Source organism: Microtus ochrogaster, unplaced genomic scaffold (assembly GCF_000317375.1).
Source record: "Microtus ochrogaster isolate Prairie Vole_2 unplaced genomic scaffold, MicOch1.0 UNK14, whole genome shotgun sequence".
In the NCBI taxonomy this organism is placed as follows: domain Eukaryota; kingdom Metazoa; phylum Chordata; class Mammalia; order Rodentia; family Cricetidae; genus Microtus; species Microtus ochrogaster.
In genome coordinates, this window is record NW_004949112.1 from 1,375,561 (window position 1) to 1,399,659 (window position 24,099).

Here is a 24,099-nt window from a genome sequence, read left to right on the forward strand (position 1 = left end):
GACAGACAGATCAAAGTACGGATATCACCAAAGTCCAACTGGGTGCACCAGTGAGTTTTCCTGGGGTTACTTACAGGAATATGGGTGAGGGGTTACTTACAGGAGCAGACGTGACTCAGAAACAGCTGCATCACCAAGGCCCATGGCAGCATGGTTGACAGCTCAGGAAGCTGGGCCCCTGCAGCAGACTGCATGCTCTGCTTATATAGCTGAGGATCTCCTCAAACTCACAGCAATTCTCCTGCCTCACCTTTTCAAATGCTAACAGAAGTTAGGCACCTGGTTAGGCTATGGATTTGCTTTTGCCATGCTGTGGATTGGCTGTGTACATTGCTAGGTGCTTTGGTCACCGTTCTATGTGACCAAGGCAAGTCTCAGAAAAGAGAGCATTTAACTGGGGGATGGCTTACAGCTTTTAGAGTTAGTCCATGGCCGTCATGATGGGAAGCAGACAGGCATGATACCAGAGTGGCAGCCGAGAGTTTACATCCTGATCTACAAGCAGCAGGCAGAGAGGAAGGAGACAGAGACAGAGACTGCTCCTGGGCTGGGCTTTGGAAACCTCAAAGCCCACCCCCACTTGACAGGGCTCTACCACTGAGTCACACCCCCAGCCCCTCACAGGGGAATTCTAGGCAGTTTGTCTCCAACCCTAGGTTGAATATAAATAGGGATTTAGGAAAGAGGGGAGGCAGGCATTAGGTCACAGACCAGCTGAGCAAATAACAACAGGGAGTGATCCCCTGGAGAGATGGCTCCGCAGTTAAGAGCAGTTTGCTCTTGCAGAGTACCCAGGTTCGATTCCCAGCAGCACCCACATGGTGATTTCCATCTGTAACTCCAGATCTACGGGATCCCATGCCCTCTTCTGGCCTCTACAGGCACTGCATGCATGTGCTGCCAAAATACACAGGCAAAACACTCACAGTAATAAAATAAATCTTAAAAAAGATAAAAGGGAGTGCTAGACTAGACATGCAGTTCGGTGGAGGAGTTCTTGTTTAGCTTGAGGCTCTCGGTTCCACTAGGACCAAAAAACTAACAAGGAAATGCTGTTTGGTTCCATCTGCTGAAGCTCCTCCACTGTTTCCATTTTGGAAGCTTTGTCTTGTAGCACTTCTCTCAAAGGCTCAAGTGCGTGCACTCCTTTCCTCCAAGAAGACTCTCCAGTGATGCTATTCCCCACCCCTTCCATCTCTCCCCTCAGCCCAAGCCTGAAAAGCTAAGTCGCCTCCACTTAAATGTGGAGAGCAATCCACTTCCTGCCCTCCTGGGCATTTTCCTTAACAGAGAAACCTAGAGAGGAATTACAGTTTGCCTACAAGGTAGTGTGCCTGCAGGCTTGCCTGTGTCTACATACTCCTAGATGTCAGCTGGGATCCATCTGCCAGTTAAGAACAGAGAGAAAACTAAGACCCCTTTCCAAAGTGGGACCCTCAATGACCTCCCCAAAATGAAAGGTAATTCTTGGGGCCTCCTAGCCTCTACTTCACCCCAAGTTCTTCTCTGCTTTGGCTGTATCACCTCAATTCCAGGGGTCTTCCCAGTAGAGGTGAGTGCACAGACAGGTTCTGCTCTGTCCATTCCACACACACACACACACACACACGCACACACGCGCGCGCACATGCACACACACGCACATGCACGCACTCACGCACACACACGCACACATGCACACACACGCACACATGCACACACATGCACACGCATGCACACACACGCACACGCATGCACTCGCACGCACACACATGCGCACGCACACACACACACTCAAGGCATTTATGCATGAGATTCTCTGAAGCTTAATAAAGCAGGGTTTAAATCAATTGACAGGCTAGAGGCTGTGATGTATTTCAGCGGCTACCAGAATCCGAGTGGAACACACACACATGCATGCACACATGCACCACATAAAGGTAAGTATTCCTTCCTGGCGAATCCTCACTATCTGTGGTCAGCCTCCAGTCATGTCTTTAGCTTGCCATCCCACAGATCTGGTCCACCCAGTAGTATTTTAGTTTAAAAAAAAAAATCAAGGAAATATTTAAAATTCCATCTCCCCACTGTGGCCAAACTTCAAGTACTCGAGCCTATGTGGACAGTGGCTACCATATCCACACACAGGGTCTATCTTATCACGGCAGGGTTTCTGGACAGTGCTACACAGGGTGAGGCCCTGGCTTAGAAGTTATCTGGAGTCTGTAAGAAGTGTGGCCAAAACATCACCCCGCAGCTATACCACTGAAAGAATAAACAGAGGGGCAGGCCTAGTGATGCTGACCTGTCATCGCAGATACTCGGGGCTCCAGGCAGGAGGCTATGAAGCTAAAGCCAGTCTCGGTAACTCTATGAGAGCCATCTTCAAAGAAAGTAGCATTGGGGCTGAGATGACAGGAGCCATGAAAAACCGCATGCTGGTGAAACTAGTGCTGGGGAATCCAAGACAGGTACATCCCTGAGGCTTCCCTTTGGTGAGCACTAGGCTAATAAAATGTATGTCTCACTGGGCATGGAAGTGCACGCCTTCCAACCTAGCACTAAGGAGCAGAGGCAGGCAAGTCTCTGAGTTTCAGGCTAGCCTAGTCCACAAAGTAAGTTTCAAAGCCTCTAGCGGTATATAGTAAGACTGTCTCAAAATATAAACAAAAAAGAGATCATATCTCAAAGGTGACTGTGGTCCTGAGGATGACACCCAAGGTCCTCCCCCCTTCACACACAAGCACTTACAAACAACTGAGCATGCTCACACGCATTACAAGTGACATAGACCCAAGGCTGTAGCCCTGTGTGCAATCCCTGGAGCCCATGTGGTAGAAACTCCTGCAAGTTTTTCTCCAACCTCCGTGTGCACGCCATGCCCTCCCACACACGTAATTAAATGTAAAAATAACAAATTCAGGGGCCGGCGAGATTGCTCAGTGGTTAAGAGCATTGCCTGCTCTTCCGAAGGTCCTGCGTTCAATTCCTGGCAACCACATGGTGGCTCACAACCATCTGTAATGAGATCTGGTGCCCTCTTCTGGCCTGCAGGCATATATGCAGACAGAATATTGTATACTTAATAAATAAATATTTTTAAATAAATAAATAAATTCAAAAAGCAAGGTTGGCGATAGCTCATAGGGTCATTGCGCTTGCTCCCAAGCCTGGTGGCCAGAGGGAGATCAATCTCCAGAGCCCACAGGGTGGAAAGAAACTGACCTGCAAGTTGTCCTCTGACCACAAGTGCACGATGGCATGCATGTGCCTACACACGCAATAAACAGATAAACATAAGAACTGTAGGGGCTGACGAGACAGCTTTAGCGGCTCAGAGCGTCTGGTCTCTGGTGCTTCTGGGCCTGCTTACTGGTGTGGACCGTTCAGTTATAATTCACTGAGCCAGGCTTCTTCCTTTAGGTCACCAGCCAGCTCCCAAATCATGACACAGACTCACTGGTTCTGAATGCCTGGCCTGGCTTAGGCTCATTTCTGGCAGGCTCTTTTAACTTAACCTGTTTCTCTTTGTCTACCTTTGCTTTGGGGCTTTTTTCCTTCCTTGTTTCTGTGTATCTTACTTTTACTGCTTCTGTCTGTCTGGCATCTGCCTGGTTTCTTCCCCTGGGTATGTCCTTCTTTCTTCTTGCTGTTGGTTCTTCCTTCTCCTTCCCTCAAGCCTAAACTTCTCCTGTTCATTCTCTCTGCCTGCTATCCCTGCCTATCCTTTCTCTGCCTAGCTATTGGCTGTTTAGCTCTTTATTAGGCCAATCAGGTACCTCAGGCTGACAAGGTGAAACAAATGCAACAAATGAACAAATGTAACACATCTTTGCTTGGCTAAACAAATATCCCACAACAATTTATTCTGTAAAAAAAAATCATTGTATGTGCCAGATTATGCCTGGGCTAGGAATGCAGACCTGTGTGCCAGCGTCGGGGGCTGGCAGTCTCAGAAGAAGCTGAGGTCAGCAGTGAAGGACAGTAGTGCTAGGCATTCGTGGGGTACCCTGACTTCTCTCCCAACCAAAGCTTAATATGTTAGGGCGAGATGAGGCTGGTTCCCCTTCTGGAAAGAAGAGACAGAAAGGTTTTAGTTTTACTTCTGTTTTGTGGGGATCAAATGATGAGTCTGAAGAACAGTAATAGGTAGAATACAGGTCAAATATAAGGGCTCCCTGGAGTCACTGTCACTCCCCCTGCTAAGTCTCAAGCCTCTTTATAAGGCAAGAGCTTGGGCTGTGGCTATTAGGTGTTTCCTAGCACCCAACAATGAGGGTCTAGGGGTACGGCTCGGTCATGGCATGATGAGAGCATGATGGTCTAATGTGTATAGGGCCCGGGTTCCACCACCAGTGTCACAACTAATAAAATCTAAAGCCTTTTAAAATATTTATATTTGGGGGCTGGAGAGATGGCTCAGAGATTAAGAGCACTGGCTGTTCTTCCAGAGGTCCTGAGTTCAACTCCTAACAACCACATGGCAGCTCAACCATCTGCAATGAGAGCTGATGCCCTCTTCTGGCCTTGTAGGTGTGAATGCCGAGAGAACACTGCATACGCAATCGATAAATAGATTAATTACTTTTTAAAGTTTCTGTGTCTATGTGAGTGTGTGTCATAAAATGGGTGCAGATACACGCAGAGACCAGAAGACACCATCAGAGCTCCTGGAGGTGGAGTTACGAAGTGGTTGTGAACTCCCCTGCTACCAACTGCTCTGCCTCTGGGCTACATTCACACACACACACACACACACACACACACACACACACCAACACACACACCAACACAACTTTGTTTCTTTGTTTTGGTTTTTCAAGACATGGTTTCTCTGTGCAACCCTGGCTGTCCTGGAACTCACTCTGTAGACCAGGCTGGCCTCAAACCCATGGAGAACAGCCTGACTCTGTCTCCCAAGGCAGATTAAAGGTGTGTGCCACCACTGTCCGGCCTTTTTAACGTTAACTCTCCACTAAAAACAAAAACACGAAACAGTATTTTCTTTGGCAATATGTTGGATTAAGAGACTGTTCCCATGTCAGTTAAAAGGCCATCTTCTCTCCAGCACCGCCTTCCCAGGCATTATCACCTCTGCAAAAGTTTCAGCGTGCTGGTGTCAGAATTAGGCCCCTTTGACCACTGTTGAAAAGAGGCACAGGAGGTACCTGCCCAGGAACTCCTGAGCAGTTGGGGTTAGAGGTGAAAGGGGCTCCTAGAGTGCCATGAGGTCATCTACGTGAGACTGACCCTGTCTTTCACGTCCCTGTCCTCAGGAAACTGGACGCCTTCATCTACGATGCAGCAGTGCTCAACTACATGGCCCGCAAGGATGAAGGCTGCAAGCTGGTCACCATCGGCTCCGGCAAGGTCTTCGCTACCACCGGTTATGGCATCGCCCTTCACAAAGGCTCCCGCTGGAAGCGACCCATTGACCTGGCGCTGCTGCAGTTCCTGGGGGATGGTGCGGCTATGCTGGGCGGGAAGTCCTACTGTGGAGAAGGGAGGGCTGGCCTTCAGTCCTGGGTAGGATGGGCTGGGGTTGGGGCTCTGTCGGAGCAGAGTGTGTTCACAGTAAGTGACTCTGACCCCATCTCCAGATGAGATTGAGATGCTGGAACGGCTGTGGCTTTCCGGGATCTGCCACAATGACAAAATCGAGGTGATGAGCAGCAAGCTGGATATCGATAACATGGCAGGTGTCTTCTACATGCTCCTGGTGGCCATGGGCCTTTCCTTGCTGGTCTTCGCCTGGGAACATCTGGTGTACTGGCGCTTGCGGCATTGCCTGGGGCCTACCCACCGCATGGATTTCCTGCTGGCCTTCTCCAGGGTAGGAAAGGGAACCTGGAGGCAGGGGAAGCACCAGTCGAGGGGAAGGGGGATAGGGAGAGACGAAGAAACAGAAGGTGTGGGCAGGGCTCAGTGTGGAAGAAGAGGGAGTGGGTGCAGACACCCGGCTGACCCGTCCGCACCCCTCACAGGGCATGTACAGCTGCTGCAGCGCCGAGGCGGCTCCACCGCCTGCCAAGCCCCCGCCCCCGCCGCAGCCACTACCCAGCCCCGCATACCCCACCGCGCGCCCGCCCCCAGGCCCTGCACCCTTCGTGCCCCGAGAGCGAGCAGCCGCCGACCGCTGGCGCAGGGCCAAGGGCACCGGGCCTCCGGGAGGCGCAGCGCTGGCCGACGGCTTCCACCGATATTACGGTCCCATCGAGCCGCAGGGGCTGGGCCTCGGCGAGGCGCGCGCGGCACCCAGAGGCGCGGCCGGACGCCCTCTGTCCCCACCCGCCACACAGCCCCCGCAGAAGCCACCACCGTCCTACTTCGCCATCGTGCGCGACCAGGAGGCGGCCGAGCCCCCCGCCGGAGCCTTCCCCGGCTTCCCATCCCCGCCTGCGCCGCCCGCCGCCGCAGCTGCCGCCGTCGGGCCGCCACTGTGCCGCCTGGCTTTCGAGGACGAGAGTCCGCCTGCGCCCACTCGCTGGCCGCGTTCCGACCCCGAGAGCCAGCCGCTGTTGGGTGGGGGCGCGGGCGGCCCGAGCGCGGGGGCCCCAAGCGCCCCGCCGCCGCGCCGCGCCGCGCCCCCACCGTGCGCCTACCTGGACCTCGAGCCGTCGCCTTCGGACTCCGAGGACTCGGAGAGCCTGGGCGGAGCGTCGCTTGGCGGCCTGGAGCCCTGGTGGTTCGCCGATTTCCCGTACCCGTACGCCGAGCGCCTCGGGCCACCGCCCGGCCGCTATTGGTCGGTCGACAAGCTCGGGGGCTGGCGCGCCGGCAGCTGGGACTACCTGCCCCCGCGCAGCGGCCCCGCGTGGCACTGCCGCCACTGCGCGAGCCTGGAGCTGCTACCGCCGCCCCGCCACCTCAGCTGCTCGCACGACGGCCTCGACGGCGGCTGGTGGGCGCCTCCGCCGCCACCCTGGGCTGCTGGGCCACCACCCAGGCGCCGGGCACGCTGTGGGTGTCCACGCCCTCACCCTCACCGCCCGCGGGCCTCGCACCGTCCGCCCGCGGCGCCGCACCACCACCGACACCGGCGCGCGGCAGGTGGCTGGGACATCCCGCCGCCCGCGCCCACCTCGCGTTCGCTCGAGGACCTGAGCTCCTGTCCGCGGGCGGCCCCCTCACGCAGGCTCACCGGGCCCTCACGCCACGCGCGCCGCTGCCCGCATGCTGCGCACTGGGGGCCACAGCTGCCCCCCGCACCGCACCGGAGACACCGGGGCGGGGACCTGGGCACGCGCAGGGGCTCTGCGCACTTCTCCAGTCTGGAGTCCGAGGTATGATGCGGCTCCGGGAGGCCCCCGTCGCCCCCTCGGTCAGCGCAGGCCACGGCCCGAGGGGGCGCTCTAGAGTGGACTGGACCCACATGGGTTGGGAAGGACGGAAACGGACCTGGCTGGACCCCGCCTGGAGCAGCGTCCTGCGTCCCCTCGCGTTGGGGAAACCATGAGCCAGAGGGGACTTGGTCGCCCAAATCTCACCCATCCTGAGAGCAAATAGGGCGGGGTTCTCGGAGCGCACCGACCCTTTTTTTTTTTTAAACCCCGAAAAGGGCTTTTTAACGTCACCTGATTTGGCGGGAGATGGGGAGGGGTCTCGCCGCGCCCCGCCCCCCCACTCTCGGGGCCATGACCCTCACATCACTGTGCAGCTCCCTGGCCCCAAACACACCTCCCGGGGAGCCTGTTTTTAACCTTTCATTCATCAGGACTCAAAACTGTGAGACGAGTACGCCAAACTGTGACTCCAGACCTTGGCCCCGCCACACAGAAACCCCTGACCCCAGACTGTGACTTCCAACACCTACAATGATCATCTGACCCCAGACTGTGCCCCGACCAGACTGTGACCCTTCATGTCAGACCTCGATGACCCCCTCCTTTTAGATCCTTGTTGGCTCTGACCTATGACCTATCCTCCACGAAAGTCCTACCTTCACCTGCCTCCCCCACTTCCCTATCAACCACATCTTTAAATCCAGCCCTTATTTGTGATCCTTCAGTGATGACCCAGCAGACATTACCCTCCCGCCCCCTCTCCTGGACCTCCTTTCCCAGATCTCAGCAGGGTCTGAGGCTGGGTTGAGAGGCGGGTCTGGGAGCCCACACTTGACCCTTCCCACTCCCACTACTACACTGCAGTGTTTGGAATAAAACCTTGTTTTTACGCCTCCTCAGTCGAAGCCTGAGCTCTGTGTCTGCCTCTTAGGCCCCTTCAACTTCTCTGAAGAAAATGGAACCTGAGAAAAGTCCGTGGGGAAGACAGTCAGACAACAGAAACTGGGCAGCTGGTGTAACGAGTGTTCTAGCATTCATAAAACCACGAGTTCAGTCCCCAGGAGATGGGGGAAAGCACAATCAAGGCCCAGGAAGTGGCAAGAGACCCGAGGAGAGAGGGGTGGAGAGGGGGTGGGGAAGAGACGCCCCAAAGAGTAGCGGAAAAGATAAGGGATGCAAAAGTTAGGACCAATCTAGATGCCTGTTCCCAAGGCTACTGGCAAGAATGGTTTGCTTGGTTATCTTATGTAAACGAAGAGTGGCCAACCCACGTCTTGAATACCCTTAATCTCCCCAGTGAGAATCTATTCCTATTTCATTATGCCAATTAACCAAAACGCGGGTGCACAAGGGTGGATAAAGAGAGCTGACACAGTTGTAGCTGCGGCCTCAAGAGAGACTTTCTGATTAAGTGCCTGCTGACCAGTGCTGCCATGGGAATTGCTGTTTGGGAAATGGACCGCCCCAGAGGATAGATTCAATCTACTAACTTATACATAATATCCAACCTGTCTACCCTAAAGCATTTTTGAAACAATTTAAAGCCATCATAACAAGGAAAGGAGAAGAAACCGTCCTTATAGGTCCTCGGGGAACAGAAGCCCAGTCTCTTTGCCAGCAAGCGCTTGTTTGCATACATGAATAGTTAACTAACTGGAAAGACAGCCCCGGGAATGAAAGGTGGAAGTGGAGAGGTACTCGGAAGTCAAGGACTCCCGTGGAACGACGACTCCCAGAAGGCCTTGTCACTGCTGCGGAAGAACTCCCCAAGGTCACGCGAAAGACGCGACTGGGGCTAATCTGTCTTTTCTCACTAGCCCCTTACCTGGGGCTTCCAACGCTCTGCGCACCACCTACTTATTACTGGCTCTCAGGTTTCCAAGGTAACAGTGCAGTGGGACGGTCTTAGACCGGAAAAAAAAAAGAGAAACCCGGAAGTGACGTCCTTACTTCGCGTCGGGGCGAGAAAGTTCGAAAATGGCGGCGCGCAAGGGACGGAGGCGCACATGTGAAACTGGGGAACCCATGGAGGCTGAGTCCTGCGATCCAGCATCCGAAAGCCCATCCCAGGTCTACCTGCCCGGCAAGGGACCGCCATTAGGAGAAGGGGAGGAGCTGGTGATGGACGAGGAGGCCTACGTGCTGTACCATCGTGCGCAAACTGGTAGGTTGAGGACCCTGATTCTTGGACCCAGGGAAATGAAAGGCTTGACTTGGAGCCTAGGGGACGAGCGGTCTGGAGTCTGAGGGTTGTCATCACCTTGCGGACTGCTGGCCATAGACTCTGCTACTATACCGTCTTCCCTCCCTCCCTAGGCGCCCCTTGTCTCAGCTTTGACATAGTCCGAGATCACCTGGGTGACAACCGGACAGAACTCCCGCTCACTCTCTTCTTGTGTGCGGGAACCCAGGCTGACAGCGCCCAGAACAATAGGTGAGACTCAGTACCTTTTCATGATCCTCAAGGACCCAAGAGTTAGGGCTGTCAGTGTCTGCCAGACCTAAGAGTCTGGGCCCTCGGCCTCCTTCCTCCCTAAACGTCCTGGCACTCAGTTCCTAATTTAATTCATTCTTTGCTTCCCCAGACTGATGATGCTTCGGATGCACAATCTCCATGGGACCAAGCCGCCACCCTCAGAGGGCAGTGATGATGATGAAGAGGAAGATGAAGAGGATGAAGAGGAGCGGAAACCTCAGCTGGACCTGGCCATGGTTCCTCACTATGGTGGCATCAACCGAGTTCGGGTACTTGCCTTCTCAAGGGCTGTGCAGCATTCTCTGCAGCTTACCCCTTCCCCAACTGTCAAGTCCCTCGGTACCTTCTCCTGCCCTGCAGGTTTTTCCTTTTTGTTCTTTAGACATAGTCTCACTAGGTAGCCCAGGCTGACTCCAAACCCAGGGTGGTTTCCCTGCCTCAGCTTCTAAAGGTTGAGATAACAGGCATGAGCCACCACACTCAGTTCCCTTCAGCTTTTACTCTTTTATTTAATAGTTTTTATTACTTAAGAGGGGTAATAGCTGTTACACACTAGGTATGGTTTTAGACTGTAGTGGTTTTTTGCTTTTATTACCATGGTTGTTAGGCAAATGCTGGGAATCCTGACGCTTCCTAGGTGGGGCTGGTGAAGACGTAAACAATGTGGGGCTGAAACAGCACACGGTTGTGGGATGTAAGGGATTTACTTAGCTATTGCTTAGGAACTGAGGCAGAAGGATGAAAAGCCAGCATAAGCGACTGGGTGAGTTCCAAGGTAGCTCAGTGGGGGAGTGCTCGCCTCACGTGACTGAAGTGTCTTCCTCTGGTCAGGTGGATGAACAAATAAAGGAGGTGGTATGCGAAGAGGACTCGGACCAAAACCTCACCACATCCGGGCCTGTGGGGTTCTGTCCGGTTCTGTCCGGTTCTTACTATGCCTTGGGTACTCTCCTAGTCCCAGAAGATTTAGCCTGGTGACAGGCGGCTCTGAATCTATGAGCTCAACATCCTAGTGAGGAAGGGAACAAGAAGAAACTTGTAAATATGTAGTTTGTTACAAGATACTTTGTGTGAGCCGGGCGGTGGTGGCGCACGCCTTTAATCCCAGCACTCAGGCGGCAGAGACAGGCGGATCTCTGTGAGTTCGAGACCAGCCTGGTCTACAGAGCTAGTTCCAAGACAGGAACCAAAGCTACAGAGAAACCCCGTCTCAAAAAACCAAAAAGAAAAAAAAAATAGTATGTGTGGTGGAGAAAGTGAAAGTAGAAGAAGGACGTTCCTGGGGTGGAGTTGCTTTTGTAAATGGTGCCACGAGAGGACTTGGTGAGCAGGTTCTCTTGAGATAGAGACCCACGGCAGGTTCTGAAGTTTCAAGGGGAGACCAGCGTGTGTGGAGTGTGATGGACAGAGGCAGAAGTGAGCACCCAGAAGACCAGTTGTTTGGGCCCTACAGGGCAGTGTGAGGACTTGGGCTTCTCCCTCTGGAGAGATTAGGAACAAGTGGAGAATGGAAAGCAGAGGAAGTACCCTTCTGGGTATTATTTCAAAGAAGCCCTCTGCTTTTGTGTAGAAAATCAGCTGCAGGAAGGCAAACATGTTTGATTCTGTAAGGGGCGTTGGTGGAGACATATGCCACCACAGCACAGGTGGTTAGAAAGATCTGGAAGGGTGCTTTCAGTGTAGGTGTGAAGAAGCGTTTGGGCCCAAGGTGAATGAATGTCTTGGGGTTGCTGTTGCTGTGATGAAACCCCAAAAGCAGCTTGGGCAGGAAGGGCTTTACCCCACTCACACTTCCACATCACTGTCACCAAAGGAAGTCCGGAAGCCCTGGAAGGTCGCTGCTTCATGGCTTGCTCAGTCTGGTTTTTTTTTGGGGGGGGGGAGTGTTTGTTTTGTTTCATCTTGTTTGAGGCAGGGTTTCTATGCAGAGTTCTGGCTGTCCTGGTACTTGAGCTGTAGACCAGACTGACCTTGAACTCAGATCTACTTCCCTAGGGCTGGAATTAAAGGCACACCACCACCACATAGACAGTCCGCTTTCTTTGAGAACCCAGGACCGCCTGCCCTGGGATGACCCCACCCACAATGGGCTGGGCCCTCTTACAGAGTTATTTGCTCAGTGGACACTCCCCTCCCACAGATCCTCTAGTTCTGTCAGTCTGCCGTAAACTGGCCAGCGCAGTGGAGAACCCCAGAGGGATGTGCTGCCTGTGGTAACAGGGCAGACCGAGGGTCTCGGAGTGAGCACAAAGGTGCAAGATCATGCGGCCCAGGCCCTGGGACCCTTTAGCACACAGAGTGTTTCAGAGACGCCAGAACACCGTGAGAGCTTTGAGCGTCATCCTCACTACTAACACACACATACACACACACACATGCACGCACGCACCAGGAGGTGACAGTTTCCATCTCGCAAAGTTGCTTGGGAACTGTAGTTTGTCTGTAGGCATGCAGAGGTTATGGTTCTGGAGGTCTGTTGTCCAACCTTAGGCCTCCTTTCTGTTTTGTGCACCCCTGGCAGGTATCCTGGCTGGGAGAGGAGCCTGTGGCTGGAGTATGGTCAGAGAAGGGCCAGGTAGAAGTGTTTGCACTGAGGCGGCTCCTACAGGTGGTAGATGACCCCCAGGCCCTGGCCATTTTCCTCCGGGAAGAACAGGCCCGCATAAAGCCCATCTTCTCCTTTGCTGGCCACATGGGTGAGGGCTTTGCTCTTGACTGGTCCCCTCGAGTGCCTGGTGAGTTTGGATTTTCTTGTGGTTCAGGGAAGGTGGGCAATGGGACTCTTGGGAAGACAGGAAGGTGGCCAGGTGGATAAGGTGCTCTCCTAACCCTTACCAGGCCGCTTGGTGACTGGTGACTGTCAGAAGAACATCCACCTCTGGACACCCACGGATGGTGGCTCCTGGCATGTGGACCAGAGACCATTTGTGGGCCACACACGCTCCGTGGAGGATCTGCAGTGGTCACCAACTGAGGACACGGTGAGGAAAGGCTAGAGGCCTGAACTTGGGTCTGATCGGTGCAGGCTAGAAACCTGAACCCTTGACTTGGGAGACGAGGGTCTCAAGTTGGGGCCTGATTCAGATGAGGGGACAATGAGTGACAATGACCGCGTTCTTGGCTTTAGTTTGGGACGTATCTTCCCACTTAAACTTGTTTCCGCCCTCCTAAGGTGTTTGCCTCCTGCTCAGCTGATGCCTCCATTCGCATCTGGGACATCCGAGCAGCCCCAGGCAAGGCCTGCATGCTCACCACGGCCACTGCCCATGATGGGGATGTCAATGTCATCAGCTGGAGCCGCAAGGAACCCTTCCTGCTCAGCGGTGGGGATGACGGCGTCCTCAAAGTCTGGGACCTACGGCAGTTTAAGGTATCTTCCCAGCTGGGCTCCTAAGGGCTGGGGAAGCTACTGGGAATTGAAACCTGGAGAGGAGGCAGGAACAGCAGGATGTGGGTATGAGCAGAGGTATCACTCCTTCAACCTTGGACACCTGTTACTGTGACTCTTGAGGCACCCTATTCATCTGTCTTCCCTTTCTCACCATCTGTGTGAGGTCGGTACACTAGCTGAGCAAGACTAACTCTCATTTGCCAGTGTGGCAGAGATACAGCTGGCTACACAGCCCCCTGGCCCTGGGCTGCTGGGAATTGTAGTCTGTTTTAGTGGACTATACAGCATCAGCTGGGAATTTGAGCCCCATCCATTTCTTGCAGAAGGAAACTGAGGCACAGACAGGAGCAGAGGTGACATTAAGCTAAGAGTTGTCCGTAGAGCTGAGCAGTTCTAGGCAGGCAGAAGAGCCACTCCCAGTCTCTAGAGGAGGCCAGGACCTCTCCTGGCTCCAGGCCTTCCCTGCATCGTCATGCCGTCAGCCTCTGCCCGGTTTAATCAGTTCTATAGCATCTTCCTTGGAGACACTTCCGGAGGGAGCTGCAACCCTCCCTCCATGCCAAATGGCCCCGGGCACTTCTGTTCCTGGCCCACTTCTTCTAACACAAGTGCTGTCTTTTGGTAGCATGGGGACCTTAAGGCTGTTTCTATTCTGTGAAGGCCTCAGCCTTAAAGAATAGCCAAGCATGTGCTAGACGGACCGCCCTCTGCTCTTTTTATAGGGAAGGATACTGAGTATGCTTGGAGCATGCAGGGGCAGGCTTCTGTTGCCTTGTCAGCCCATGGGCCATACATCATTCTTTTTTGGAGGTGGGGGGGAGTTTCAAGGTAGGCTTTCTCTGTGTAGCTCCTGGAACTCGCTTTGTAGACCAGGCTGGCCTCGAACTCAGAGATCTGTCTGCCTCCCAGGTGCTGGGATTAAAGGCGTACGCCACCACTGCCTGGTGACCATATGCCAGGACCTGTTGTCCTTTCCCTGTGTTTCGCCTGGGCTCTGACTTTGTATGAGTGTAAGGGATGGGCCCTGGTTGAACTCTGAGCTGAGTGTCAAGTATTCATATTAAAGCCTGACTCCTACCCTCTCTTGTAGTCTGGCTCCCCTGTGGCCACCTTCAAGCAGCACATGGCCCCTGTGACCTCTGTCGAGTGGCACCCTCAGGACAGTGGGGTTTTCGCAGCCTCTGGCGCTGACAACCAGATCACACAGTGGGACCTGGCGGTTGAGCGGGACCCAGAGGCAGGGGAGGCAGAAGCAGACCCTGGGCTGGCAGCACTCCCCCAACAGTTGCTGTTCGTGCACCAAGGGGAGACCGACCTGAAAGAGCTGCACTGGCACCCGCAGTGCCCAGGGGTCCTGATCAGCACTGCCCTGTCAGGCTTCACCGTCTTCCGCACCATCAGCGTCTAAGGTGGCCAGCACTTGCCTCACACCCTGGCTCTTCATGGGAACTGGATTGGCTAACCTGGCAGGGATCATTAGGTCTGCAAACTGCACCCCAGAAAGGAAGACTCGTTCAACTGGCCTGTGTGGAACAGAAGTAATGGATTCTGCTGCCCTGGTGTCTGGATGTGGATTGGCCCTGGTTCATACACTTAGACCAAAGACCTTGCCCATCCCAGATGTGGCCTCTCTATAAGATTTCTGTCCGTATTGACTCTTGGCTTGACACTTAGACCTCTGCCCCAGGAACAAGTTCTGGCTGGTGATGGACTCTGGGGACTTGAAGGGCTTTGCCATGCTGGGCTGAGTCTGGGTCTGGGTGCTCCAGTGGAATTTAGTTTTCGCTTTGCTTTCTGGCCAGCTAGGTTCCGCTGAGATCCCAGCTGGGGACTCGGGTCCCTCACTGTGCTGACCACTATTGTAGTGGAGGGAGGTCTGGGCTTCTGCTGCAGTAAAAGACAGTAAGCCCCAAACACGAGACACCAATCTGTGAGCTTTTCTGTGACAAAGCTGAAGGGGGGATTAAGCAGGGACCTGTCCCTGTATGGGACTCGTCACCCTGTGTGGGCTCTTCCTTTTTGACTCGGCTTTTTCTAAACCAGTCTGTTTGGACCTGGCTCGGAGTCAGTAAATGGGTGTCTCTTTCTGGACCACCGGTTTATTAAGACATCGTCCTTGGGGAAAGAAATGGGAACCCACATTTTTCTCCCCTTTATTATTATCTCAGTATTTCCTTCTAAGTTCAGGAGGCTGTCGTGCCCTTCCTATGGCTCTGTTTTCCATGTTCCTGATCCCCAGTGTCCCTCCCTGCCTCCCACCCATTCATTACTGCACTGTCCTCTCCAGTCTTCCTGGGCCGCAGCCCAGTGTCCTGCCTGGCCAGCCTCCCTGGCTCCCCCTCTGCAGTGCTGAGCCGGCTCCACCCCCACCCCCCTCTGTTGAGGCCCTGATCCGCTATAGCTCAGAGGTTGAGTGCCCCGGCTCAGGCCCCAGGGGCCGAGGACAGACCTGAACACATAAGCGCCCACAGAGGCCCCTCTCCAGCCTGGGCAGAGGAACCCCCAGTGCAGGGCATGGGGGTGGGCAGCCCCCCCAGGTAAGTGCAGACATGAGCCAACCCATCTCATCCTCCCTTTGCCCCCAACACCTTCCCTGATGTTCCAGCCAGTAGTTCCCCCTCTCTGGTACCCCCAGTACTTGGCTTCCAGCTCTGGCCAATACTGATGATGAATTTCTCACTACCGCATTCTCGCTCTGAGAGGCAGCCCCTCACTCTCCCTATCTATCACCATCTCATGAGACACGAACTTGATTTCCCTTGTAATTCTTAGCCTCCTTGTCCACAGACCTCTCTGTCTACCTGCCCCCCCCCCCCCGTCTTTGTCTCTGTCTCTGTCTCATCTCTCTCTGGGCCTCTGTCCCTCCAGCTCATGCCACTGTGATCTCTGTTCCTCTCTTTAGGTCTCTTTGTGTCAGTTTCTTGTCATTCTGTGTCTGTCTCTTTCTGGGTCTCTTTCCCTCTCTCTCGGTCTCTCTCTCTTGAGTCCATCTCTGTCCCCACCCCGTTTGCATCTCTCTCCCCCCAGCTCATGCCGCTGACCACCTGTTTCTCCAGGTCTCTGTCGCTTTCTGTTTTTCTGAGTCGGTCTCTTGTCTCTCTTTCTGGGTCTCTGTTCCCCCAGCTCATGTTTCTGACCTGTTTCTCCGGGTCTCTGTCTGTCTGTCTATCTATCTATCTGTCTATCTATTTATCTGTATCTCTCTCTCTATCTCTGGGTCTCTATCCCCCGCGCTGGCTACCATGACTTTGCATCTTTGAGCCTAGTGACCCCAGTGTGGTTGGGTTGTCTGACTGCCTTGGAGATCTAGAAAGGACAGGAGTTCCTGTCCCTGCTTGTTCAGTGGTTTCCTTGGGACTCCCTCAGTACCCTCTGTCCCCATTATTTGGCAGGGGTAGGGGTGCCACCTTGTGTGAATGGGAGGGGCGGGGTTTTTTGGCTTTAGATTATATAGTGACTTTGACATGCAGTTGAAGTACCTTAAGCCCTTTGGCTCCTTTATATGGAAACATTAAGCTGCTCTTGTGGGTCAGGTGGAAGATGGGGGGGTGTGGGTCAGTATCCTTCCCCCATCTTTTGTGGGAGCAGCCTAGTGCTGGGCTCTGTGGGATACAGATGGTTCCCTGAAGGTAAAAGTCCCTTCCAGTCTAAGGTGGATACAAGTGGATACACCTCAGGGCAGTGGCAGAATCAGGGACCCATCCCAGCTTCCCACCCTAACACAGGAGCCCCAGATTGAGATGAGGTGAAGCCCTTGGCCCTGATACCCTGAACAATCAAAGGTGAACCCTGGGCTGCAGTAGGTACCATGGGCAGCTGCAGATCCTCCATATACACACTGGCCTGGCCCACTGCCACACCGTCCCTGGGGCTCAGCACACAAGCTTGCCACCTCTCTCGCCAGCTGAGGCACCAGCTGATTCCACCTCCCTCTCTACCTGGTTAGCTCTGGGGAACTCCTGCAGAGCAGGGATCCTGCCACACAGGCTGCTCCTGATGCTCTGGGGGAACTCTTGCAGAGCAGGGATCCTACCACACAGGCCGCTCACGGTACTCATTACTTCCCGCATTTCAGCTCTAAAGCTGCTCTTGGGAGACAGCCTACTCCCATCCTGAGAATGACCTTCGACATCCGGGGCTGCTGTGCTGACTCAGCCCAGCTCTGTTCACTCAGATTTGCACCTGTCAGGTGGGCCTAGTGACCTATTCTAGATGCCATGGAGACCAAGAAAGGAGGTGCAAGGCATCCTTGGGCCGTAAGTGCCAAACTTCACACAGCCTTCTTACTTGCAACACTCAGGTCTTTCCACCAAAGCCCATGAGCTTCCATAGAGTCTAGTCTTGTGTGCTTACAGTATACGAAGCCATAGACTGAGCTGGGTAACACTTGGACCAGACCAACCCTGTAATAGCTGGAGATGTGGCTGAAGGCCCTGACCTTCGGTTTTCAGCTCTGAGTGGAGGCTCAGGAAGGTCAGCAAACACTCGCTGAACGACTATTAGAACTCTTTGTTTCCGGGTCAGGATTCAGCCTAGGGCTGTCTATGGACTTGCAGATGCCCTGCCTTTCAGGTTAGGGTTATTGCTCTTCATCCCTCAAATGAGCAAATCAAAAGTCTGAAAAAGGAGTCCTAGGCTACAGTCTAAATCAAATCAGACCTTGAATCTTTTTTTTTTTTTCTTGACAAGGTCTTGCTATATAGATGGCCTGGAACTCACAGAACTCCACCTTCCTCTGGGAGGAGCAGCAGACCTGAGTCTGTATGACCAGAAGGCACTCTGTACTGGGAAGTTGTTCCCATCCTTGTTAAGGACACTGAGGCCCAGTAGGAGTGGCCTCAGATCAGACGGTCAAGGTTGAACCTGCTTGTTAGTAGCTTCATTTAGAAATAATTCATGGCCGGGCGGTGGTGGCGCACGCCTTTAATCCCAGCACTCGGGAGGCAGAGGCAGGCTGGATTTCTGTGAGTTTGAGACCAGCCTGGTCTACAAGAGCTAGTTCCAGGACAGGCTCTCAAAAACCCTGTCTTGAAAAACCAAAAAAAAAAAAATAATAATAATAATTCATCATTCACCCATCAACATATGAGAGTGCTGGGGTCGAGAGCCCAGACCCGAGGCATGGCACACACGTGCTGTGCTCTGAGCGGCAGCCTCATCTGTCCGGTGATGTTGAGTGCTGCACAGCTGAGCTGCTGTCACTTTGGTGCAGCTAGAACAGTTTTTATGACGTTAGAAGGAAACCCTACATCTTTTCCAATCCCCCTTTTCTCAGCTGGAGGTAACCCCCACATACTGTCCCATGTGTTTAGAGATATCTCATAGCTCAGTGTGGTGGTTCAGGCCTGTGATTCTTGCACTCAGGAGGTGGAGGCAGGAGGGTTGATTCTAGGTCAGTCTGGGCTGTGTGCAAACTTTGTCTCCAAAACAAACATCGTCTCCAGATTCTGGTACATAGCAGTGTGATGTTACGTAGTTTCTCCGTGTTGTTCAGGGAATACTCATGCGTAGAAAGGTCTGCATGTTCGGTAGAGAGGCCACTGCTTCCAGTCTGAGTTTCCTGAGCTTAGTGGGTACGGAGGATACAGACAAAGGAAACTGAACTATGACTGGAATTGGCTCCTCCCACCTAAAATGTTTTTGTGGTACAGCCATGCCTGACACGGCCTGTGTTCCCACCTACTCCAGGGACTGAGGTGCAAAGATCTCTTGAGCTCATAAGGCAGCCTCAACAAAGAAATGTTTCATATGGTTTGATGTTTGTCCATCATTTCTTTTTTTCTGCCAGGTAGAATCCTTGTTCCTTATCTGAGTCAGGGCCTTCCATAGCTCAAACTGGCCTCAAATTCTCCATGCTTTTACATTTGCCTCCTGAGTGCTGGAATAGCAGTATGCACACCTCACGCCACATCTGGGGCTGGTTTTTCTCTTGACGCCAACACCAAGTGCTAGCATTCAAAGCTTGAGTAGCTGTGGACTTAAGAAGGTTATATCTGTAAAGTGATGTGGTTGTCTCAAAACTCTGTTCTATGCTAGGGGCATGGCTCAGTGGTAGAGCACTGACAGCCCTCGACCAGTCAGGGGCTAGGGACATCCATGGCTCAGTGACAGAGCACTGACAGCCCTCTACCAGTCAGGGGCTAGGGACATCCGTGGTAGAGCACTGCCTAGTATTCAGGAGTATCCTACTATTGTTCTACAGCAGTACTATCTACAAAACAAAACAAACCACAAATGTGTAAGTTCATGTGCAGGGCTTACGGCAGTCTAAGTCACCAATTTGGCATTCTTCATAACAGCATTAGGAGGACTAGAAACACTCCGCTTCAGTTGTTAGCTATACACAAGTTTCATATTCGTAAAAGTTATCCGGTAAGTGCTGGCCCACCCTTTGGTAGATGAGGGTGCGCAGCACAGTGTCACGCCTGATGGCCCTCTAGTTCCTGGTACCCCTGACGTTCCTGCCCATCTTTTGTTCCTGTAGGTTTGGGGCGCCCGCCCCCCGCTAGGCCAAGTAGAGGGGGGTTTCCCCGCCCAATGGGCCTGGCCAGGGCCCTGCGCCGCTTGAGCGGCGCGCTGGAATCAGGAAACAGCCAAGCTGGCGATGAGGAGGAGGCAGGGGCCGGGCTGTGCCGCAATGGGTGGGCGCCCGCACCGGTGACTGGGAGCCGGCGCCGCGGGCGCTTCGTCAAAAAAGATGGGCACTGCAATGTGCGCTTCGTGAATCTGGGTGGCCAGGGCGCGCGCTACCTGAGTGACCTGTTCACCACATGTGTGGACGTGCGCTGGCGCTGGATGTGCCTGCTCTTCTCCTGTTCCTTCCTCGCCTCCTGGCTGCTCTTCGGCCTGACCTTCTGGCTCATCGCCTCACTGCACGGTGACCTGGCGGCCCCGCCGCCCCCGGCGCCCTGTTTCTCACAGGTGGCCAGCTTCCTGGCTGCCTTCCTCTTCGCGCTGGAGACGCAGACGTCCATAGGCTATGGTGTGCGCAGCGTTACCGAGGAGTGTCCAGCTGCTGTGGCCGCCGTGGTGCTACAGTGCATCGCAGGCTGTGTGCTCGACGCCTTCGTCGTGGGCGCAGTTATGGCCAAGATGGCCAAGCCCAAGAAACGCAACGAGACGCTGGTCTTCAGCGAAAACGCAGTGGTGGCTCTGAGAGACCGCCGCCTCTGCCTCATGTGGCGGGTGGGCAACCTGCGCCGCAGCCACCTGGTGGAGGCTCACGTTCGGGCCCAGCTGCTGCAGGTGAGGGGGTTTCTGGGGCCTGGGGATGGAGGCACTGGTGGGACCCAGCTGTTGCAGATGTGGGGTGCATGGGCATGTGCACGTTTTTAGGGGAGGACAGGGTGTAGGAATCTAGGAGGTGTGTCTCCAGCACCTTAAATAGCAGAGCCATGGGTTACCTGCAGGATAGAGGTAGACCAAGAGGCTAGTTCCTGGGAACCTGGGCTTGAGACAGTAGAACACCTGAGAGCTTCTTGGCCTAGAGACTGCCCGACAGGAGCTACGGGCTACAGACATGGGCAACCACACCTGTCCTCAAGTGCTCCCGGTAGCTCCAGCAGCCGGAAAGCCCTGGACAGCAGCCTGAGATGGGTTTAGAGGGTGGTGAAGACTGAGGCCTTGCTACTATGTAGGCACAGTTACCAGGAGAAAGGAAAATAGAGCAGCTCAGGACTTGAGTCCCAGGCTCCCCTACCCAGTGAGCACAGCACCAAGGCTGGGAAGCAGCCCACTGAAGCCATTCCCACTGCACTGGGGTAGCAGCCTCCTCCAAGCCCTGCTATAGGAGCCTTGACGCTCCTAGACTTGGGGGCCACATTGCTCAAGCATCTGGGCTCCCAACAAACCGCTGAGCTGCAGTCAGCACTGGCCAAGTGGAGGCTGCAATCGCGGCCAGAGGAGGGAGTGGGTGACTGTGGGAAGTTCAGCTTCCAGAAGCCTCTGGGGTACAGAGAACAGTGGACCCAGGGGGACACTTCTTTCAGAGGTCTGTGGGGTGGGTAGCGACACCACCCGGGAGACACACAGAACAGTAGGTAGGAGACAAAACCACCAGCATCTAGTATAACACACACTTCTCACTGGGCTCATACCTATACTCAATGGGTTGGAGAGGCACAGCTACCTGAAACAGTGGTGGGTCGTTCCTGTTAGAGCCAGATCTGTTGCCCTTGTCCCTCTCTCTGGGTCCCTTTCTCTCTCTCCCTCTCTGTCCCCAGGTTTCTATCTCACTGTCTTCCCCCTGTTCCTGGGTTTCTTATCCCCCGGGGAAGGTGTCTGTCTGTCCCCTTATCTTTGAGGGTCTTCTTCTCAGTCTCTGGGTTCATGTTCTCCAGTATCTCACCTCACTGCTCTTTCTTCTTTCTTTGTATTTGTATTCCTCTCTTGCTGTAGCCTGTGTTCACCTCTCTGGCTCTGTTCTCTTGCTTCTGCACAGCCCCGTGTGACCCCGGAGGGTGAGTACATTCCGCTGGACCACCAGGATGTGGATGTTGGCTTTGATGGAGGCACCGACCGCATCTTCCTCGTATCCCCCATCACCATTGTGCACGAGATTGACTCGGCAAGTCCACTGTATGAGCTGGGGCGGGCAGAGCTGGCCCGGGCTGACTTTGAGCTGGTGGTCATCCTCGAAGGTATGGTTGAGGCCACAGCTATGACGACACAGTGCCGCTCATCTTACCTCCCAGGTGAGCTGCTCTGGGGCCATCGCTTCGAACCAGTCCTTTTCCAGCGTGGCTCCCAGTATGAGGTTGACTATCGCCACTTTCATCGAACATACGAGGTCCCAGGGACACCAGTCTGCAGTGCCAAGGAGCTGGATGAACGGGCAGAGCAGGCTTCCCACAGCCCTAAGTCAAGTTTTCCTGGCTCCCTCGCTGCATTTTGTTATGAGAATGAACTTGCTCTGAGCTGCTGCCAGGAAGAAGAGGAAGATGAGGATGCTAAGGAGGGGACTTCAGCAGAGACCCCAGATCGGGCTGACAGTCCCCAAGCTCTTACACCAACCCTGGCACTGACCCTGCCTCCATGACACAGCTGAGGTCCACTTCCCCATGTGGCTCCCCTTCCCAAAGATGACTGACACTCCATTGGGAGGAGGGCGTTTCCAAGGACCAGTGGCCTGCTGGGACAACCATTACCCATGAGGTTGTCTACCACAGACAATACCAGACCTTCATTTCTCTGCTCCAGTCTCACTCTCAAGACCCCTTTAGGAGCTGGATTCCTGCGTCTCACGAGAGCCCAGGGATCCAAGAGGCAAGGCATAAAGGCTGGATTCTGGTCAGATTTCAGTGAGGCACACGGCTTCGGAGAAGAAGATGTCAATTTACACAGATCAAAAAGCAGAGTCAAGTGACGACGGCTTTGCTACCCTCAGGAGGAAGTGGGCAGAGTACTCCAAGGATTCGGGACCATCATGATTGGCCAAAGACAGACTGGTGCCCGGACTCTATGTGAAGAAAAGCCCAAGAGTTGAAATCCTCTGAGTCTAGGTTGACACGGGGGATTCTAGAACAGGCTGGCTAGAGAGGGGACCCACTCCAGAAACCACAAGACACAGAGCATTGGTAGGACTGAGATGACGTGAGGCTCCTGATGCCAGAGAACTCTAGCATACTGGCTCTTTAGATTCCAGCTAAGGGAGTGAGTCTGGCTTCTCCGTGTCCACAGGGTAAATCTGCTTTTGTTTGAAGTGCCATTCTTAGAGCATCCAAAGGAATCAGGATTCTGTGGCTGAGTAGACGCCTGTGCTTTGCTGCTCCACTTTGCCCAGAGGGTTGGGAAGCTCCATGACCATGGTGACTTCCTGTGTGGTTTTATAACGCCAACAGGAATCAAAGCTCCAGGGACCCAGAGCTGTCCTTCCCCAAAGTCCTAGTCACCTTCAGGTGGACAGCCTGGGAGTCCTGGGAGGCAGACACTTTTTTGGGCGGAGCTTGTAAGCAAGAGCCTAGAAGATCCCAGGGCTAGGGGTCAACGGAAGGGGGAGGCTGAGGCTGGGGAGCCTAAAATATTCTGGAATACCACACCTAGTGATGTGTGTCTATTTCTCAAAGATATCCATATGTATATTATATATAAATACAGATCTCTATCTTTTCAGTTCATTCCTGCAGTAAGATGTGAACAGGCTCGAGCCACTTGGAGCCCTTTGCAGAGATCTGCGAAGACTTTAAGTCCCAGCAGCTCCAAGTGACTCCGGGCAAACCTTGCCTTGTGTGGCTTCAGTCTTTCCTGGAACAACGACCACTAGAGCTTTCCCAAGCAGGATGGCCCTTCACTGTGGAGGCTAGGACATTTGTCCCCACCCTCATGCTGAAACACACAGCCTTCCTGGTAGTTGGGAGGGGACACTGACTTGATGGCTGGTTCCATATTGTATGTTAATTATAGGACCAACGAGATGCATGGGCTATCACCAATGGTCAATGGCACCACCTCTCTGCTTCAGATCAGGGTCTTGGGATAGAAGAGGCAGCTGTTATCTCCAGGGTTATGTTCACTGTGAGAAAAGTGGGGCTCTTAGGGTAACCCAGTCACTGTCTTAAAGGCCCAAGAGCACCAACAGGGTGCCTGTGTTTCTGGAATTTTTGTTCTTGTTCTTGGCCTTCCCACAATGCAGTCACCTAAGTGCCCAGCAGGCTGGTGGCCAGCCTCAGGGGAACTGCCAGAAGGTGTCCTCACCCGTGTTCCCGACTGAGAGCCAGCACTGGCACCGGCTCGCCTTGTGCTGAATCCACCCGTGCCCTCTTCTGGCTCGCATCATGCTTTATCCTTCAGAATCCCCAGGTAATAACCGGACAGGATTAATTAGCTCACAACTCCCCCCTCCAGGTCCAGGGCAGGGACTAAGGATGATGAAGGCCATGGTGGAGAAAGAGGCTAAGTTGGGCTGAAGAGGCAGGGGCATGTGGTTCTATTGGGAAGGAGAGGGTGGGAGAGGGCTGGCATAGCCAGAGCTC

The 24,099-nt window shown here is 53.9% G+C and overlaps 3 protein-coding genes across 3 annotated transcripts in view; all 3 read left to right on the forward strand.

The window, feature by feature from the left end:
- Grin2d (glutamate ionotropic receptor NMDA type subunit 2D) overlaps positions 1-7,352 on the forward strand; it is a gene marked incomplete at its 5' end in the record, with an annotated part of 35,205 nt that extends 27,853 nt beyond the window's left edge. The window contains 3 exons of the mRNA XM_005366768.3: positions 5,256-5,443; positions 5,580-5,812; positions 5,964-7,352. Of these exons, the coding sequence (XP_005366825.2) occupies positions 5,256-5,443; positions 5,580-5,812; positions 5,964-7,268 (1,726 nt within the window). The remainder of the gene's footprint in view (positions 1-5,255; positions 5,444-5,579; positions 5,813-5,963) is intronic.
- Positions 7,353-8,288: 936 nt separating this feature from the next.
- On the forward strand, positions 8,289-15,035 carry Grwd1 (glutamate rich WD repeat containing 1). Its single transcript, XM_005366769.2, has 7 exons — positions 8,289-9,426; positions 9,579-9,696; positions 9,848-10,007; positions 12,260-12,473; positions 12,577-12,719; positions 12,911-13,108; positions 14,220-15,035. Exons 1-7 carry the CDS (start codon positions 9,240-9,242, stop codon positions 14,535-14,537), a joined length of 1,338 nt encoding a protein of 445 aa, XP_005366826.1. The 5' UTR covers positions 8,289-9,239; the 3' UTR covers positions 14,538-15,035.
- Positions 15,036-15,525: 490 nt separating this feature from the next.
- Positions 15,526-23,589, forward strand: Kcnj14 (potassium voltage-gated channel subfamily J member 14). The gene is made up of 3 exons (XM_005366770.2): positions 15,526-15,666; positions 19,614-20,374; positions 21,570-23,589. Exons 2-3 carry the CDS (start codon positions 19,667-19,669, stop codon positions 22,164-22,166), a joined length of 1,305 nt encoding a protein of 434 aa, XP_005366827.1. The 5' UTR covers positions 15,526-15,666; positions 19,614-19,666; the 3' UTR covers positions 22,167-23,589.
- Positions 23,590-24,099: the final 510 nt, after the last annotated feature.